This window comes from Syngnathus typhle, linkage group LG13, assembly GCF_033458585.1.
Source record: "Syngnathus typhle isolate RoL2023-S1 ecotype Sweden linkage group LG13, RoL_Styp_1.0, whole genome shotgun sequence".
Lineage (NCBI taxonomy): Eukaryota > Metazoa > Chordata > Actinopteri > Syngnathiformes > Syngnathidae > Syngnathus > Syngnathus typhle.
In genome coordinates this window covers 11,275,470-11,291,268 of record NC_083750.1, presented here as the reverse complement: position 1 = coordinate 11,291,268, position 15,799 = coordinate 11,275,470, and the positions used below count along the sequence as shown (strand labels likewise).

Genomic DNA, 15,799 nt, shown 5'->3' with positions numbered 1-15,799 from the left:
AATGTCATTTTCAACTTGCTCCATTTTCATGTCAGGCCTGTCAACCGTGATACTGTTTGTTGTGATTCGAGGTACGCGGCGTCACTGAGCGTTACGGTAATGACGCAAGCGTGACGCTTTCACGTCGTTGCAAGAAGAAAAGCATGCAAATCAAGCATAAAAGCTGATGATGATATTTGTTGGGTTGCTCTCTGTGTGTGCCCTGCAATTGCCTGGCATCCAGTGGAGGAGGCAGTCCGCCATTCGGCTTTCGTGAGCAGCATAAATGCAACCGACGTTGAAAATGGATGGATGGAAGAAGTTAATGATATTATGTATGTTTTGTATTATGTACTAAACTTGTAAGATTAATACGCTTAGACCATCAAGACCATGTTTTATTTTGCTAATAGGATTTTTTTTTTATCGGGGAAAAAAAGAATAAACCCGATTTCCGTGAGTGACGAAAGCCCGCCCCGAGTTACGGTTGTCATGACGACGCAAAACAGGAAAACGCCTGTTGGATTACTAACGCGTTTTTTTTTGTTTTTGTTTTTTTTACAAAAGTACAGCTTTACAAGATGATCGCAAACGTGCTGATTTGAAACGTGACTTTTGCTGTTTATTTTTGCAATTTTGTTTTTCATTCTATGTTTGCTATTTGTGCTCTGTTTTGAGAAAATGTCTGATGTGCTTAAAGATAAAGCGATCAAGAGACCAGACAAGAAGATCAGCAAGGGGCTTTCAGAGGGAAGTCATGGAATGAGAATCACGGGTGGCAGGACCAAGGAGTGAGTAGACCCTCTTGCGTTCCAACTTGAGACTAGATCTTTTTCTGATCTCTCTCAGTAAGGTCAACAGAACCTGCAGAAGTGTGATCTGTTGTCTCTTTCAGTTCTTTGAGCAATGTGTCCTGCTTAGATGACCACCACGATGAACGATTGACTGTCAAATTTGAGAACACCTATCGGCTAGGTACGATGGCATTGTTGCCCCCCAAATTCGATCTGTTTACTATCGTCAAAACAAAAAATCATCTGAACGTCGGCTCGCATCTCAGAACAGCTAAAAGCACCACAAGACAACACTTAATTCTCCGTGTGCTTTGATAACAGAACCTCAGACACGTTTCCCAGCCCCTGCACTTCAGCAAATACTTAAGGACGTACTCAAAAGCTACTTGGAAGAAGAGCAATATGAAGTGGAATGGTCCCGGCAAATGACGAAAACCATATGTGAGGTGAGTCCTAAAGACGAATCGCAAAGCGAGGCTTTATGCTGAGCGTACGGAATCATTCCTCTCGATGTCATCCTTCAGGTGGTACGAGCCCGTGTGAAGGAACTGATGATCCGCAGATACAAGGTGGTTGTCATGGTCCACATCGGCCAGCTGGCCGGGCAGAGCATGGAGGTCAGCAGCCGCTGTTTGTGGGACCCATCAAGTGACACCTTTGCGTCGTGGTCTTTAAAGAACACGTCTCTGTACGGCGTGGCCAGTGTCTATGCCGTTTATCATGAGTGAAGCAAGCAGTGTTCCCCGGCTTCTTTTGAAAAGGTAACTAGGTTACTGATTACTTCATTTTAAAAGTAACTCACTTTGATTGCTAACGACTTAACCAGCAGATGGAGACAACTGCGTTGAAAATAAAATTTGGTTATGCCAATACTTTTTTGGTACATTTTTAACAGTGATGTTTAGAAAGACGGGTTGTTTTGTTCATGTTGAGCTGTAGAAATTATCACGTCAAACATTTGGAATGTATATTGTTTATGAATATGATGATTAAATTTGGGTACACAGCTCTGTTTTTTTTTTTTGTGGCTTCTGAATTCAAACACAATTTGTAATGAAATTCAGGGGCATAAGTAAATTAGTTTTACCTAACCTTTAGAGTAAATTAACTTGTGTTTTGTGACAAGAAATTTACTCGTGGTCAGTCCACACAACAGCAGAGTAGTGGCTCCGTGATTCGTACAACGAACGAACGAACGAACGAACGACGGAGTTCAGGTGGGCGGGGTTTTCCATCCGGGTACTCGCGTGACCCTGCAGGATAGCAAACATGGCGGAGGTAAGAAAGTGAAGTAAATAATCGGAAAATACAAAACTATGTCGAGCCAAAGCGGATGATTTCCACCGCGTATACGCGTCGTGTACTTTGTACATTTTAGTACATGGAACCATCAGCGCGCCGCTCCCTCTCTTAGTTATCAATTGTTCTTACATTAGCATCCTTGTAAACTTCGGCTTTGGCTAGCATTAGCTGCGGCGTTAGCGACTTTGCGGTTTTGTTCTGAAACGAATAATTTCCCCCTATTGGATATTTGTACTAAATTCATTACGTCCAGTGAATGGTCATTTTAGCTGCAATTTCGTTGTTTTTTTTTTTTTGTGCTCGCGGGTGTTCCTATGCGTAACTTGAAAGCGTTAGCTTGCTATTTCAATCGAATTAGCGCACAACTTGCACGGTCGTTGAGCTGAGGAAACGCACTGGGCTAGTTTAACCAAGGCGCTAAAGTCCTGCGACAAGTGCGATTGTGTATTTTGGCGTCTATAAAGAGCAATTGAAATTCCCAGCTGGACGTAGTGACAGTCATTGTTGACCGCTCGGTGGCAGGCGCGCTTTTTGCGGACGACCCTTTTCTGTCGTTTGCAAAAAGGCTGCGGCTTTTGCTATTTCCTTTGATGCATAGTACTTTTTTTCCTTGCAGTCCTCCCTTGGGAATCCAAGCCCAGGTATGTAGCATCAAATTTGCTGCACCAGAGAATGTGTGTGTTTTTTATTATTATTAATTATTGCTAACTAAATGTGTCTTCATCTTGCCTCTGTAGGGGGCTCAGCGACTTGCGTTGACCATGACTTCGACCCATCAGCGGACATGCTCGTCCATGACTTTGACGATGAACGCACATTGGAAGAGGAGGAAATGTTGGAAGCATCTGACGAGGCGAACGGCACTGAGATTGAGGATCTGGCACGCGTATGTTTATCAAGTCTTTGTTGTTCTGGTTTTAAGTTTACGGACTTATTTCCCCTCCGTCATTAGGAAGGAGAAATGCCCATTCATGAGCTCCTGAGTCTTTACGGTTACGGGGGTGCTTCACCGGCAGAGGAGGATGAGGAGGAGGATGAAGAACAGGAAGAAGAGGATGAAGACGAGGATGAGGATGATGAGCTGGACAATGACGAAAGCAGCAGAGGCACCGGCGAGCTCAAAAGGAATGAGGTGTGACTTTTCACGATTGGCATAAACGGCTTGACAAAGACGTTTGCGTGTCAAGAAGTGCGATTTGATGCGTCTTTCTAGGACGAAGGCGTAAAGAGCTCGACGGCACAGGAGGACGAGGCCCCGCCGACCACGGAGGGCCGCACGCGGTCCGTCCGGGGCTTCGGCACATCCGAGCTTATCCGTCCGCAGAAGCACAAGTACTTTGAAAGTAGGTCGCCTCTCATCTCTCGCTCTTGGCACAAATGGCTTGCCCTGGTGCATTTAAAACGTGACGTTGTGTCAGGTAATAACGATGCAGAGGAGGAGTCAGAGGAAGATGAGGATTATGTTCCGTCCGAAGACTGGAAGAAGGTAGTTTGTCATTTTGATAAGCAGCGGCTGGGCACCACATTGGTGCCGACATCTCTCGGGCCCATCCCTATTTTGTTTCCAACTCTTCTTGTCTCGAAACCCAACAGGAGATTATGGTGGGCTCTATGTATCAGGCAGAAACGCCCACCGGCTTATGTCAATACAAAGAAAATGAAAAAGGTAAGGCTGTCAAAATGCAAAAAAAAATAAAATAAATTGTAGCACAGCCAGTTTGAAATCTGCCTTCTTCTAATTTTTCCGAGCAGTCTATGAGAATGATGACCAGCTGTTATGGAACCCCGAGTGCATCCCCGAAAACAAAGTGGTGGCATTTTTAATGGAGGCGTCAAGACGCACGGGCGACGAGAAGGGCGTGGACGCCATCCCAGAAGGATCCCACATCAAGGACAACGAACAGGTGAGAGCACAGGCGGGGGCCCGCTTCCGCGCGCCAAACACGGCGTTAATTAAAAACGGACTTCTTGCCAGGCATTATACGAACTAGTCAAATGTGACTTTGACACCGAGGAAGCTTTAAGAAGACTTCGCTTTAACGTGAAAGCGGCCAGAGGTAAGGCCCGCCTTTTGCTGACAAGTTGTTGATGCGAGCGTTAACTCCGGCGTCCTCACAGAGGAGCTTTCCGTCTGGACCGAAGAGGAGTGTCGAAATTTTGAACAAGGACTCAAATCCTATGGAAAAGACTTTCATTTAATACAGGCCAACAAGGTGAGGCGATTGACAAATGATCGCGCAAATATGTCGTGACGTTGGAAATCTTAACGATTCTATGAAAACAAACGGGAAGGACCGAGTCACGGTTGACAGTTTCATTACGAAATAAAAGTGCTAAATAAATTTGATAAGCATGACATCAATTTCACAATTAGGGCATTTGTTGTTTTTTTTCTTCCTGTCCATGTTGTGCTATTTTGCGCACGTGTTCATTGATGGCAAGGCTTTTTTTTTTGTTTGTTTGATTGTCTCCTTTGTGTTGACGATGGTAATAATGTTGATTTCATGTCCGCTGCATTAAATCTTTCAGGTGAGAACTAGGTCTGTAGGAGAATGTGTGGCCTTTTATTACATGTGGAAGAAGTCTGAGCGTTATGATTTCTTTGCACAGCAAACCAGACTTGGAAAAAGGAAATACAACCTTCATCCCGGTGTCACGTAAGTTCTTGTTTGCTTCTCGCTTCTTCTAAATTGACTCACGCAGTGGATGTTGATGAACAGGTTCCAGGCCCGAGCGACCCCGAAACTGTGCATCCGCAAAGTATTCACAGTACTTTTTTTTTTTTTGATCAGCAAAACTCCATCCGATTGGTTGGGAATACTTTCCGGATGCGTCTTAAAGCAAACCCGAGTTTTCAAGGCCGTGCGTAACGTGCCCGTACGCTTCCGTGTGCCTTCAGAGACTACATGGACAGGTTGTTGGACGAGACGGAGAGCGTGGCCTCCAGCAGGGCGGCGTCGCCCCCTCCCACCACGTCCAGCAGCAGCGCCAGCCAATCGGAAAGGGAGGACAGCAGCGGGCACAATGGTGAGTCAAGTCTCGCCATGTCATCCAAAAGAGCCGCCGTCTTTTCACGGCAACGCTGCTCAAGAGTCAAAGGTGATCTTTTATTTCTTTTTGGTTTCTTGCCAGGTCTTGCAGGCCACAGTTCCGGTCATGTCGGAGACGGCGGCGCCCACGTTGTGCCGGAAAGCCAAGTGAAAGCGGAGCCGGCCGGCTGCAACGGCCCCTTTCCCACCTCAGACAACAACTCCAACGGATGCAGCCGTCCCGGCTCACCGAGTCACCAGCGGAACGGCTCGCCGGAGCCTCCCGCCGACCAAAGAGACACGGCCGGACCGCACGACGGGCCGGCCAAGAGGATCAAGATAGAGACGGAGCCTTTGGCCCAAAGCCAAGCGGAAGCCACCGCAACGCAGGAGAACTGAGCAGCCCAAATGATTTCCCCACTGGGGAGGGCGTCAGCGAGGACTCCATGAGCGGCTGCGCGGCCCAAAATGGCGTCGATCCTCCCTCCAGCGGGGGAACGATTGTGACCCCTGCCAGTCTCTCGAGCCCATCCAGGTAGCTCCCAACTTGTTCCCGGCCGGCGTCTCTCATGACTTGACTGACAGGCTGACAGCGTTTTGCCAAGAATCTCTCCTTTTCTATTTGTTCTCAAAGGAAAACAAACCAACGAATGATTCCCATTGCTATTTTTTTTACACCAGATATTTATATTTTTTAACAAAAAGTCTATGATGGGGATTTTGCTCATTTGAACATGTGAAGAGCAGAGCGTTGAAAAGGACCTTACGCCCAAGCCGAGGGAGGGCGGGCGGGCCATCGTAGGCAAGCGGCTCACGTTGACTTGAGTTGCACTTTGATTTTCGCGGCAGAAGCGAAGGGACTTTTTTCCTCTCGCAGAAATAAACCGGCCGAGGTTTGTTTGTGTCAAGCCGCTGACATCAGTGATGTCCTGTATTGACGCCGGCTGCATTTTTGGCAACGGCCGCCTTTGCTTGGCCTTTCCTTTCGACTCGTCCGAATGTCGGCCCTTTGTAAGCTTTGTATAGATTTTCCTACATCCATTGGTACATTTTGAAAAATTCTCCTGTCGCTCTTCTTTCTACGCTTTTTGGTCAAAAGCGGTTGTGAAATATACCACCGTATGCCATCCCATTTTTTTCTTGCTTTGACTTTTTAGTCAAAGCGTTTTAGCTTCACCTTTGCTTCTTAAGGTTATCCGACACGTTGGAAAGTCACTTTGATTGGAGTGAGGCAAATCCGCCAGCACCCCCAGACATTTGATGAAGTCGCCTCTGAATCGTTTTACTCTCCATTGCGACCGTTTTGCCCTAAAACACATTTGCCCCGGTTAGTTGTTTGCAATGTTTTGCTGCCCCCCCCCTCCCCTCTGTAAATGACACCTAAATAAAAACAACTGCAACATATAAAACACTAGGTTATATTTGATCCAAAATAAAAACAATGCCGAGTTAATATAACCCCAGGGAAAATAGGTCCAAAGTATGATCCTAAATTGGCGGCGCTTTGTAATAAAGTTGACAAACTGCTGGGTGTCTTTCTTCAAGGCGGACCTCTTGAGCATCACCGCGCCTTTTCTAGGAAAGTAAACAGCCAGGTAGAGTAGCGAACCAAAGGAACGACTTTGAACGATCTTACTTGCGTGTTCTTGAGCGAAGGTGCTGAAGGAATACACGAGGCTCCCCGTGATGCTTTGGGGACATAAATGGGACACCAAATAGTGGCTCAGCCTACTTATTGATTTGATCCGTTTTGGAAAATGTCGCACGGCTTTCATTTGAACGTGGAATAATAATAATCTCACCTGATGTTCAAACCGATAAAATTTGTCCAGGAGAAAACGTAATCGCCACCCAAGAGCATTCCCACGTAGGTCACCACAATATTCTGCCACAAGCGGCAACGGTCAGATTGCAACGCTGACACTCGGCGACGGTTGCTTTACCTTAACGCAGCCCACGATGGAGGTGGTGAGTGCCGAGTTGTACTGCGTGCACAGCATGATGGAGTACATCAAGACCAATCTGGAAAAAGAGAAAAGACGCCTTAGACATGTTTTGGAGGTGCGCTCCGCTCATTTTGCAAAAGTTACCCCAGAACGCAGGAAAGCAAAAACTGCGTAAGGAAGAGCCGCTCCGACCAGCCGTCGTACGCCAAACTCTAAAACGGCCAAATAATGTGTCAGCTCTTGACTCCTGATGTGTGTCCATTAACATATTTTTGGCACTAATTTCAAAAATCTCCTTTTTTCAGGTTTTGAGCTAGTTCGTTTTTTACCATGCATTATAATTTATAGCTGCAACCAACATAGACTCCGTCGCCAGGTCATGAATTAGCTTCAGCGTGCCAAATAGTGATCTTTATATTATCGAAAATGGCTTCAAGTCAAGGACTTCTAAACTGATAAAGATATTGATAAAGCATTAATCCGAACAGTCCCCTTGTCACAAAGTGCAAAAATCAGAAAGCAGCGGCCGACCCGTTTTAAGTCTCCGGTGTAGTACGCGTACGCTACGGTGGGTACAATCATGATTAGAGCGTTGTAGTAGAGAAGTCCAAATTTGCCCAGATCCTAAAAGAACAGCAGAAAAGAATCTTACGTTAATAACACTCGAGTCAAAAGGTGATGTGAGCAGCTCTGCTTACCTCGGCATCCAGTTTCTGCTTCATGTAAGCACCACTGGCAGCTGTGAGCACGTTGTTAAGCATGATGAAGACGTAGCCCGCCAGGTCAAACGCTAAGTCGGCGCTACCACATAAAAAAGACACGTCTAACGTGTCATTCTTTTTGTCGTGGGAGCAGCAACTCACCTGGCGGCGATCAATGCGCCGAAGATCATCAAAAAGACGGCGCTTTTGATAAGCCTCGAGTACGTCTTTCTGATGAGAGAAAGCAGATGTTGCAGCAGGCCGACGTTGTTTGTTGGCGAGCGAGTGGCGCTTGCCTGAGCAGGAGGACTTCACACAGCATGGTCAAGAGAATGCTGAACCTTCTCAGAACTGTGAACATGGGCAAACTAAAGACGGGAGAAAGAGAGAGACCATTAGATGTTAGCCAATCCGCTCTTGCTAACCCTTGGTGACCTGTCCAGGTGTTCCTGTCTCATCCGTTTGTATTTACTGGCCTGCTTTCTTGCACTCCTAGACAAATGGTTCTTGTTGGTTCATCTCTCTCTGTCCAAGTTAAGCTGTTTGCCTGGTTTAGGTTGAGCTACTTTCATCCTGGTCCTATTTTTGCACCTTGTTTTGCATTTTTGTTTTCCTTTATGTTAAATGACTGCACTCCTGCAGTGCTCCCCTGAGTTTGGGTCCTCAAGACAAAAGCAATACAGCAACCGAGTCCAATTCTTAGAAACCAACTTGAGTCGCTGAGTCCCAAACAGTCCGGAGATCTGATTGCCGGCATGGAGTAGGGGCAGTGGAAAAAGCTGGCGGAGCAAAAAAGGGTTGGCTTCATGAAGAGACGTTTGTGTCGATACAAAACAGCGCAATTGGATAGTTCCGCCTGACCTTGCGTGGTATGCTTGAGTTCATATCGGGAAAGGAAATGACGCCCAACATTTTGCCAACCCGCAGAAGCACCACCGTCGCCAGCATCTGCCAAACACGACACAAGCAGGGCATTTGATACACGACATGACTAGAAGGTTAGTGAAGCACGGGAACTACTCACTTGACCAATTCCAACACATGTTGATGAGGGAAATCTGGAATGAATATTACAAATTTCATCTTATCAACAGTATTTATTTTTTATTATGTAGTATTTTTTATTATTTTTTTTACAAATCAGAGATGCATGTAAAGTTTTTTCATCTTAATATTTCTTTTAATACTCAAAGAAATTTGACTGCTTACAATGGTCAATTTTTTTTCACAAATCAGAGATGCATGTAAAGTTTGGTTGATGACGTTTTTTGCGCTGATTCTGACTGTGCCCTCATTTTCTCGTTTTCGTAATAATAATGTAATAATTGTATCCATCTGCATTGAAGTGGAGAGGCACAGGAAGTGCTCTAGTTATCCAGAACGCCCGTTTTCTGTTGTCCCTCTCGCAAAAATGTTATGATTGGAAGCAAATGCACGTCCAGGCCGAGGCAATGATTGACTCTCGTACTTTGTACTTTACCTGTAGCCGCTGAGGACACTTTTGTTCACAACGACGATGAGAAAAGAACTGACTCCGTAAAAACATGCAGCAAGCAGCTTTGGAAGCGCCGCGATGGGGTCACCCAGAGTGTCGTTGTTGGCTGGTGGGGATGCTCCTCCGTCAGCCTCCAATTTTCGTCGACGTTTGCGCGTGTGCGACTCTGTCATTTTTATTTCACATGCAAAGCCCGAAGGCAAGCTGTCGGAGTTGAGTCGAAACGGAAAGCTGCGCTCTCTAGTGGGCATGCGCAGTTGACAGCCGCACGAAGGTTGTTTGCGACCAAAGCGGAAATGAAGGGCCGGTTACTATCTTGGCGGAATGTCTCATATCAGACCGTAAACTTTCCCCCAAATCGAAGCAATCTATATTTTTTAAACAAATATTAAAACATTTGACAAGCAAACCCATTAACCAAAACACTATCTCTGATTAAAATTTCTTCACACTATAACATTTTTACACTAGTTGTCATTTAAAAGTGCTTTTGAAAACAAAAGGTGTGAGTGACAATAATGAATGTACTTTTTTTATTTATATATATATATATCATTACAGCTGTGGTACAAGAAGTTGTCGCCAGAGATGTTCCCGGTGGTACCACTAGATGTCACGCAAACAAACAACATCCACTCCTGCTGGATGAAGCCACTTAGCTCCTCTCTTCCACCCACTTTCAAGGATGAGATGCACTCGCTGCCTGTCACCGTTGAGCATTTAAAGCGCTTGATGCAGAGCTTCACGCAAACAAGACTCATGTGTTGAGTCATCTGCAGAAAGACACCAGCGGGCGCGCAAATCCTCGGTCGTGCCTCGGAGCAAGGACGCATCATTTGGGGTTTAGTGGGGGCTCGGCTACCGCGCACATCGATCAGCGATCGTCAAGCCCAACTCTTCGATCCGCCTCGACCCGGATGACCTCCAGGGAGTAAGAGTGCGCCGAAAGATGCGCATCCGTGCTCGTCTGACGCCAAACAAGTGTCGAGTCCGCAATTATTCGCTGGATGAGCGATGCCAGGGGTGACCAAGTATAATTTGGTGGATGACTCCCTCGATTTGAGGATCCCTATGCATAACGAGGAGGTGTTCCAGCATGGAGTCTGCTTCGAGGCAAAGGTAAAGTCCCCCGTCGTTTGGCCATAAATGCTGCCTTTCTGAACCATTCAGCACCTTGTTTATTGCCATGATGCAGAATTATGCACCAATTTGACCTGTATTTAATCGGACCAAACCTTTCCCATCATTTCTGTCCATCAATTCTTCTTGAAGTGTGTCATTAGGACTTTGCAATATGACAGTAGCGTAACAAGTGGCGGTCTCTGCCTCTGACACAAATTTCCTTTTACAGTACATTGGCAGCTTGGAAGTGGGTCGGCCTGGCAGCCGCATGGAAATAGTTGCTGCCATGAGAAGAATCAGAGTAAGACACAATCGCCTATTTCATCTCCGCAAATGGTTCAAGCCAAGCAACCCATGGAGTGTGCTTCCTGGCGCTCGAGTTGAACGTCTTATGCACAGTGATGAGAGGAGCCCTCCGACATTCACCAATTTATAGGAGTTGTAAAATAATATCCAGATTGCGACCTTCCGCCTGAGGTTTACACGGCAGACCATTTGAAAAATCAACATCTCTCGAGGCTCGGACAAGGCAAGCAGCCAGCCAGCAAGCCGGCGACTGCAGCGCAATTACTCCTCACTGCAGTGAGACGCGCCCGAGGAAAGAATTTACGATCTGGTGGTCAGCGCCGAGATCTAATCTAACATCCAACTTATCGAGTCACACAGAGGTCGGCCGTATCCTCGGTGACACGCGACGAGGACTTAATCCTCATCTGGGATAGCCATGCCTTATTGGCATAGGAAATGTTCTCGTCTTCGATACCAATTTCACCTGTTTGTTTTTTCCCTAAAACCCATGATGTCTGCGAATTCATGTATTCATCTGACATTTTAGAGCCTAAAAACCAAGCCCGCATTTGTGCTGCATGAACGTATTTCCCGATTCATGCTCACCAACTGTCGATAAGACTTTATTACAAATACAATATTGGCCGCACGCCATTCCTGTCAAGTGCAAATGTTCCCAAAATGAGTCCTCCAACATGCCACTGGACAGAGAAAGGAAAATATTTGAATGAATCCGACACGTGTCCATATGAAGACACAGTTGCTTTTGGTTCTCTTATTTGGTGCCATCTGACACTTTTGTGTCTTGCCACGGCGCTTGGCATTGTTTGCATGTAGACGGCATGGAAATGGCGTATAAAAGCCAGCTCCTCGTCAACGCACACACTTCTCTCAGTCCCCTGAGCCGCCGCTGTTCGGAATGTCAGAAATATTCCCACAGCCGGATGAGATGGATGAGTGGCGAGTAAGAGCGTGTGACAAGATGCGTTATTGAATTTAGCAAACGACGAGCGGCGAGGCCAGTCCATTGAGCGCTCGCGTTGACGTCATGGCCGCTCGCCAGCGGGCTATAAATACCGAGAGGCTTCATTTGAAATCCAGACGGATAGGTCGAATGTGTCGGCGGGGACGAACGAAAGGACGAGTGAAAGACTCGTCAACACGAGGACAGAGAAAATATCACGTCTCCTCGATTGACCGAGTGCGTCAAACAAGTCTCGATTTGAACTCTTGGGAGACCTTCGACGGCTAACGCCGTCGTTTTTGCTTTCGCAGTACGAATTCAAACTGAAGAACATCAAGAAGAAGAAGGTCAACATTGTTGTTTCCACCGATTTTGTCAAAGTGATATTAAGGAAAAAGAAGGTGAGTCCCGCAATGTGTCGACTAGCGTTCGAAGGCTGACTCGCCGTCTCACTTTTTCGACCTTCTGACAGCGAAAAGGTTGGTCGTGGGACGAGAGTACCATCTTGGTCTCGCAGGATCCCATTTTCAGGTGTGAAGATTTTTTGGGGGTTTGGTTTCTTACTAAAACTGACACACTGTGCCCTGCCGGCAGGATTTTTTACGTCTCACATGACGCGCAAGACCTCAAGATCTTCAGTTACATAGCGAGGGACGGGGAAAGCAACAGCTTCCGCTGCAATGTTTTCAAGTCCAAGAGGAAGGTACGCACACACACACGCACACGCACACACACACATTGTGGTCTCCTTCCCTCGCCACGCAGTCTCAGGCCATGCGGATCGTGCGGACAGTAGGCCAGGCGTTTGACGTGTGTCACCAGCTGACCTTGCAGAAGAAAACGGACGACCGGGATGACGAGGAAGCGGAGGAGAAGGATCCCGACGACCTGCCAGGTGATCCATTTCACAAATGTGTCACACCAAGTTCCCTGTCTTGCACCTGCTGGGGGGGGAAAAAAAAAAGCTGAGTGAAAACACGATGGTTTTTATGAGCTCGGAGTGCCGCGGCGGCACTTTAGCGCCAGCGAGTTGTTTGAGTCATTGATTGAATCATTCGCACCTTTGTCGATGAGCTCCGAATAAAAACACGCCTCCAAATGTGCCTGGCGCGTGTCTACTTTCTTTTCTCCGCAGCCCACGAGAGGTTTGCGTTGTCAGAGGAGACCGACCTTGAAGCCACCACGGAGGAGAGCATCGAGTGCAACACTTCATCGGACCTGGGGAGGAACAAAAAGGTCATCGCTAATAATGGCAAGGTAGCCCACGGAAATTGCACTTCATCATTTTACCGGCCCTCATTGTTATTCCGTCAGAACAGCAGGTGGATGTTAGCGCACGCCCCCTCCCTACCTCCCTCCCCCCCCCTTCCAAGTGACATTTATGGATGCTTCTAGACAATTTACATGCAGCAGACTTTTTATTTGCTACGCCTGGAGAATCTAATGAGATCCTCAAAATAAGCTTGGGTTGGACGGATGGATCAGTTTCTAACGGCGGTTCCTTTACCGCCGTCCTCAGAGCTCCGACGACGGCTCGCTTCTGCTGAGCTCCCCGGCCGGCAAAGGCGCGGAGGCCCCCCCCCGCGCTTCCGAGCACCAGCTCCAACTCCTGCACAAGCAGTTACAGCAGCAGGAGCAGCAGGCGCAGGCGGCATCAGCTCAGGTGCTTAAGACATTGCCCTTCACTTTTGACAAAGCAAAAAAATGTTCTGCATGCACTGGATTCACTCAGGTGCACGTGCTGAGGGGCCAGCTGTCCGTGGAGGTTTGCGCTCGAAGCGAGGCCCAGACCCGAGTTCAGAGGCTGCTGCAGCAGAACACGGACTTGCTGCAGCACATTTCCCTGCTGGTCAAACAGATCCAGGAGCTGGAGCTCAAAGCCGGCGCCCATTTGTCATCCGGTGAGTGGCGCACGGGTGGTCTGCTGTGCACGTGGAGTCCAATTTGTCCAACTTCAGCGTGTGTGTCCTTAGTGGGCTCCCAGGACAGTCTTCTGGAGATCACGTTCCGTGCACGACCCCCCAGCACGCCCAGCGAAGCACTCGCGCCATCTGGGTCGACGGTAGCCTCCGTCTCCCAGCACCAGATCAGCGACGGGGCCTGGGTCTCCTTCGTCCCGGGGTCGGGCTCGTCAAGCGCGGGGACACCCGAAAGCGGCCTCGGCGCCGACGCCGTACGTCTGGAGTGCTTTCGGTTCTCCTCGGACAGCCGGGAGCAAAGCGACGGAGCGGGCGAGACGCCCGGCGACGGAGATCTGCCTGACACTTCACCCACGGGTGAGCGGGTGCTGGGTGCTCTGGAGCTGCTCTGCTTTAGAGAATCGGGAATCGGATCAGAGTACGAGTCCAACACGGATGAGAGCGACGACCGAGACAGCTGGGGCCACAGCGAGGGAGCCGGGCCGGACGGCGGCGCTCGACTCGCCCACGTGTTGAATACGGAGACTTTGGCGGACTGCTTAGGGGACGAGATGGCCGTGTAGAGGTAGAGGCACCGACAGCGCACTCAAGATGCTCGCACATTTTTCCAAACGAGTCAGTCCGGCCCGCTTAGCACTTGTTGCTTTTGACAGGAACGTCAAGTTCCGACTTTGTCGCGCTTTTCGTGACTTCCAAAGGATGGAAAATTCCAAACGTTTTGGCAAAGCGGGCTCGAAGTCGCATGCATGTTGAATCGTAAATGTCGTATCAGTAGCAAAAATGAAAACTGTCCAAACCTCCGCAGATGCAAATGCAAAAAACGAATGTTACGCTTCTAGTTGGCCGTTGTTCGGCACATTTGCTAAGAATGTCAAAGGCTTGTCTTTGTTGCCAGTTCAATACAACCAAGGTACTGTAAAAGAGGAGGCGTGTCCATGCACACTCCTTTACCGGTACTGTAATTCTTCTTTTTTTCTTGTTTGGCTTTCGACCGACTCGCGACTGTTACTGTTCTTCTACCGTGTCTTCATTTGTGTTTCAATTTTCCAGTTTGACCGTCTTTGTGCTTGTCCCGTATGTGAAGCGCTTTCTTACAGCTGCTGCTTTAAGTTGTGTTGCTTTGAATGGCATCTTGGCCGGGCTTTCTATTTGGGCTTTTTCTATTCTATTTGGGATTTTTTTCCTATTTGGATGGTCGTCATAGCGCAGGTATTTGCTGTTTCCTCGTGCACGGCTCCATCGGTTTGATTGATTTGTTTTGGAAGGGAGGCCAAGTGATTAATTGAGGCCTGGTGGAATGGAGGTTTCTGATTGGATGCAGCAAGATTTTGTTTTTTTTGATAAGACAGAGAGATGGTCGTTACAAAGCTTGTGCATCACCTGCGCAAATAATACAAGTCCGGCATCAGCATGCCTTGCAAAGTGTGTTCAATGAAGTGTGTGTAATCTTCATGATTTGTGAACAGGTTGGCTTCCCTGCCTTGCCACAACACAGCGCTCCATGCTTGTTGCCATACCAACCATACTGCGGGAATAATACGCGTGACGCATCCAGCAAGGATGTGACCATCTTTGTCTCTTATAAGCTGCCGACTGACATCTTTTGGCATGCAAAACTGGGCACCCCCCCCCCCCTCTCTCATTGTTTGTCTTATAATGCTACTGCACTGTTTATTTCCAACTCTCGTGTTAAGCATTGTGTATTGCCAGCATATTGCAGTCGGGCTTCTGTTGCGCCCCACTTTTGGAGAGGCGAATAAAACAAATCTGTGCCTTCCAATACCTCCGGCCAAGTGTCAGCCCAGTTTTGGCAAGCCGCCTTTCAATGACTAAATGGTGGACGCGCAGTCTCCAAATGTGTCCTTCATTGCCATCTTTTCCTGACTCGCTCGTACTAACTTAAGTCAAGGGCACTCAAAAATGAAAGTGCACTTACAAACACTTCGTCGATGTATCGCCTTGTGAAATTAAACATCTTTTTTTCACGTGTTCGCTCGTCTTCCGTGTGCTCGTGTGTCCCGCAAATACATAGAAGGCGCTAAAAGGGAAGAAATTGCGCCCGCTCGCTCGTTCGTTAACGCCCTGGGTGGTTCCTTGACACGCGATAATGATGGTGGGCTTAGACCCCCTGGGGTCGACGAAGATGACTTTCATTTTATGTTCCGACAAGCCCACTTGACCCCTCCCGCAGGTTATGTGACTCTTTGGCCGTCCACAAAAGTTAAGCTGGTTGGTTCATGGCTTCTTCGTTCGTTTCGGG

General features: G+C 47.8%; 4 protein-coding genes across 10 annotated transcripts; 3 read left to right on the top strand and 1 right to left on the bottom strand.

The window, feature by feature from the left end:
* The first annotated feature begins 157 nt into the window (after positions 1 to 157).
* Positions 158 to 1,779, top strand: dynlt5 (dynein light chain Tctex-type family member 5). Of its 3 annotated transcripts, none has more exons than XM_061295441.1 (5): positions 158 to 314; positions 680 to 770; positions 875 to 954; positions 1,095 to 1,219; positions 1,298 to 1,779. In XM_061295441.1, the coding sequence occupies exons 1-5, from the start codon at positions 266 to 268 to the stop codon at positions 1,499 to 1,501; spliced, it is 549 nt and encodes a 182-aa protein (XP_061151425.1). In that variant the 5' UTR covers positions 158 to 265; the 3' UTR covers positions 1,502 to 1,779. The 3 variants fall into 3 exon arrangements, with proteins under 3 accessions (XP_061151425.1, XP_061151426.1, XP_061151427.1); XM_061295443.1 differs by lacking the exon at positions 158 to 314 and adding an exon at positions 471 to 587; XM_061295442.1 differs by lacking the exon at positions 158 to 314 and having other exon boundaries at positions 463 to 770.
* Positions 1,780 to 1,961: 182 nt separating this feature from the next.
* On the top strand, positions 1,962 to 6,513 carry mier1b (mesoderm induction early response 1b, transcriptional regulator). 2 transcript variants are annotated; one of them, XM_061295438.1, is made up of 13 exons: positions 1,962 to 2,051; positions 2,692 to 2,716; positions 2,813 to 2,961; positions 3,028 to 3,207; positions 3,289 to 3,418; positions 3,494 to 3,561; positions 3,669 to 3,741; positions 3,828 to 3,979; positions 4,051 to 4,132; positions 4,194 to 4,288; positions 4,686 to 4,732; positions 4,975 to 5,102; positions 5,208 to 6,513. In XM_061295438.1, exons 1-13 carry the CDS (start codon positions 2,043 to 2,045, stop codon positions 5,501 to 5,503), a joined length of 1,434 nt encoding a protein of 477 aa, XP_061151422.1. In that variant the 5' UTR covers positions 1,962 to 2,042; the 3' UTR covers positions 5,504 to 6,513. The 2 variants fall into 2 exon arrangements, with proteins under 2 accessions (XP_061151422.1, XP_061151421.1); XM_061295437.1 differs by having other exon boundaries at positions 4,605 to 4,732.
* LOC133165628 (nucleotide sugar transporter SLC35D2-like) lies at positions 6,507 to 9,511 on the bottom strand. Of its 3 annotated transcripts, XM_061295439.1 has the most exons (13): positions 9,232 to 9,510; positions 8,776 to 8,809; positions 8,613 to 8,699; positions 8,463 to 8,530; positions 8,048 to 8,119; positions 7,914 to 7,982; positions 7,749 to 7,851; positions 7,582 to 7,674; positions 7,195 to 7,262; positions 7,048 to 7,126; positions 6,907 to 6,989; positions 6,741 to 6,793; positions 6,507 to 6,679 (listed from the first exon to the last, which is right to left on the bottom strand). In XM_061295439.1, exons 1-13 carry the CDS (start codon positions 9,495 to 9,497, stop codon positions 6,666 to 6,668), a joined length of 1,089 nt encoding a protein of 362 aa, XP_061151423.1. In that variant the 5' UTR covers positions 9,498 to 9,510; the 3' UTR covers positions 6,507 to 6,665. The 3 variants fall into 3 exon arrangements, 2 of the variants coding, with proteins under 2 accessions (XP_061151423.1, XP_061151424.1); XM_061295440.1 differs by lacking the exon at positions 8,776 to 8,809 and having other exon boundaries at positions 9,232 to 9,511; XR_009717636.1 differs by lacking the exon at positions 6,507 to 6,679 and having other exon boundaries at positions 6,736 to 6,793; positions 7,749 to 7,789; positions 9,232 to 9,511.
* LOC133165626 (carboxyl-terminal PDZ ligand of neuronal nitric oxide synthase protein-like) lies at positions 8,625 to 15,494 on the top strand. 2 transcript variants are annotated; one of them, XM_061295436.1, is made up of 11 exons: positions 8,625 to 8,749; positions 9,808 to 10,365; positions 10,598 to 10,669; positions 11,932 to 12,021; positions 12,093 to 12,151; positions 12,215 to 12,323; positions 12,386 to 12,515; positions 12,756 to 12,877; positions 13,140 to 13,283; positions 13,353 to 13,521; positions 13,594 to 15,494. In XM_061295436.1, exons 2-11 carry the CDS (start codon positions 10,261 to 10,263, stop codon positions 14,100 to 14,102), a joined length of 1,509 nt encoding a protein of 502 aa, XP_061151420.1. In that variant the 5' UTR covers positions 8,625 to 8,749; positions 9,808 to 10,260; the 3' UTR covers positions 14,103 to 15,494. The 2 variants fall into 2 exon arrangements, with proteins under 2 accessions (XP_061151420.1, XP_061151419.1); XM_061295435.1 differs by having other exon boundaries at positions 13,140 to 13,521.
* The last annotated feature ends 305 nt before the right edge of the window (positions 15,495 to 15,799 follow it).

Bases quoted from the DNA above. Each gene is read 5' to 3' on its own strand.
- dynlt5 (XM_061295441.1), top strand. From the start codon at position 266: ATGCAACCGACGTTGAAAATGGATGGATGGAAGAAGTTAATGATATTA. The intron at 771-874 runs GTGAGTAGACCC...TGTCTCTTTCAG, and splicing joins ACGGGTGGCAGGACCAAGGA to TTCTTTGAGCAATGTGTCCT. The intron at 955-1,094 runs GTACGATGGCAT...CTTTGATAACAG, and splicing joins TGAGAACACCTATCGGCTAG to AACCTCAGACACGTTTCCCA.
- mier1b (XM_061295437.1), top strand. The intron at 3,562-3,668 runs GTAGTTTGTCAT...GAAACCCAACAG, and splicing joins CGTCCGAAGACTGGAAGAAG to GAGATTATGGTGGGCTCTAT. The intron at 5,103-5,207 runs GTGAGTCAAGTC...GTTTCTTGCCAG, and splicing joins GGACAGCAGCGGGCACAATG to GTCTTGCAGGCCACAGTTCC.
- LOC133165628 (XM_061295439.1), bottom strand. From the start codon at position 9,497: ATGCCCACTAGAGAGCGCAGCTTTCCGTTTCGACTCAACTCCGACAGC. The intron at 8,120-8,462 runs GTTGGTTTCTAA...TCCCGTCTTTAG, and splicing joins TTTGGGACTCAGCGACTCAA to TTTGCCCATGTTCACAGTTC. The intron at 7,127-7,194 runs GTAACTTTTGCA...CTCTTTTTCCAG, and splicing joins TTGCTTTCCTGCGTTCTGGG to ATTGGTCTTGATGTACTCCA.
- LOC133165626 (XM_061295435.1), top strand. From the start codon at position 10,261: ATGCCAGGGGTGACCAAGTATAATTTGGTGGATGACTCCCTCGATTTG. The intron at 10,670-11,931 runs GTAAGACACAAT...TTGCTTTCGCAG, and splicing joins CTGCCATGAGAAGAATCAGA to TACGAATTCAAACTGAAGAA. The intron at 12,022-12,092 runs GTGAGTCCCGCA...ACCTTCTGACAG, and splicing joins TGATATTAAGGAAAAAGAAG to CGAAAAGGTTGGTCGTGGGA.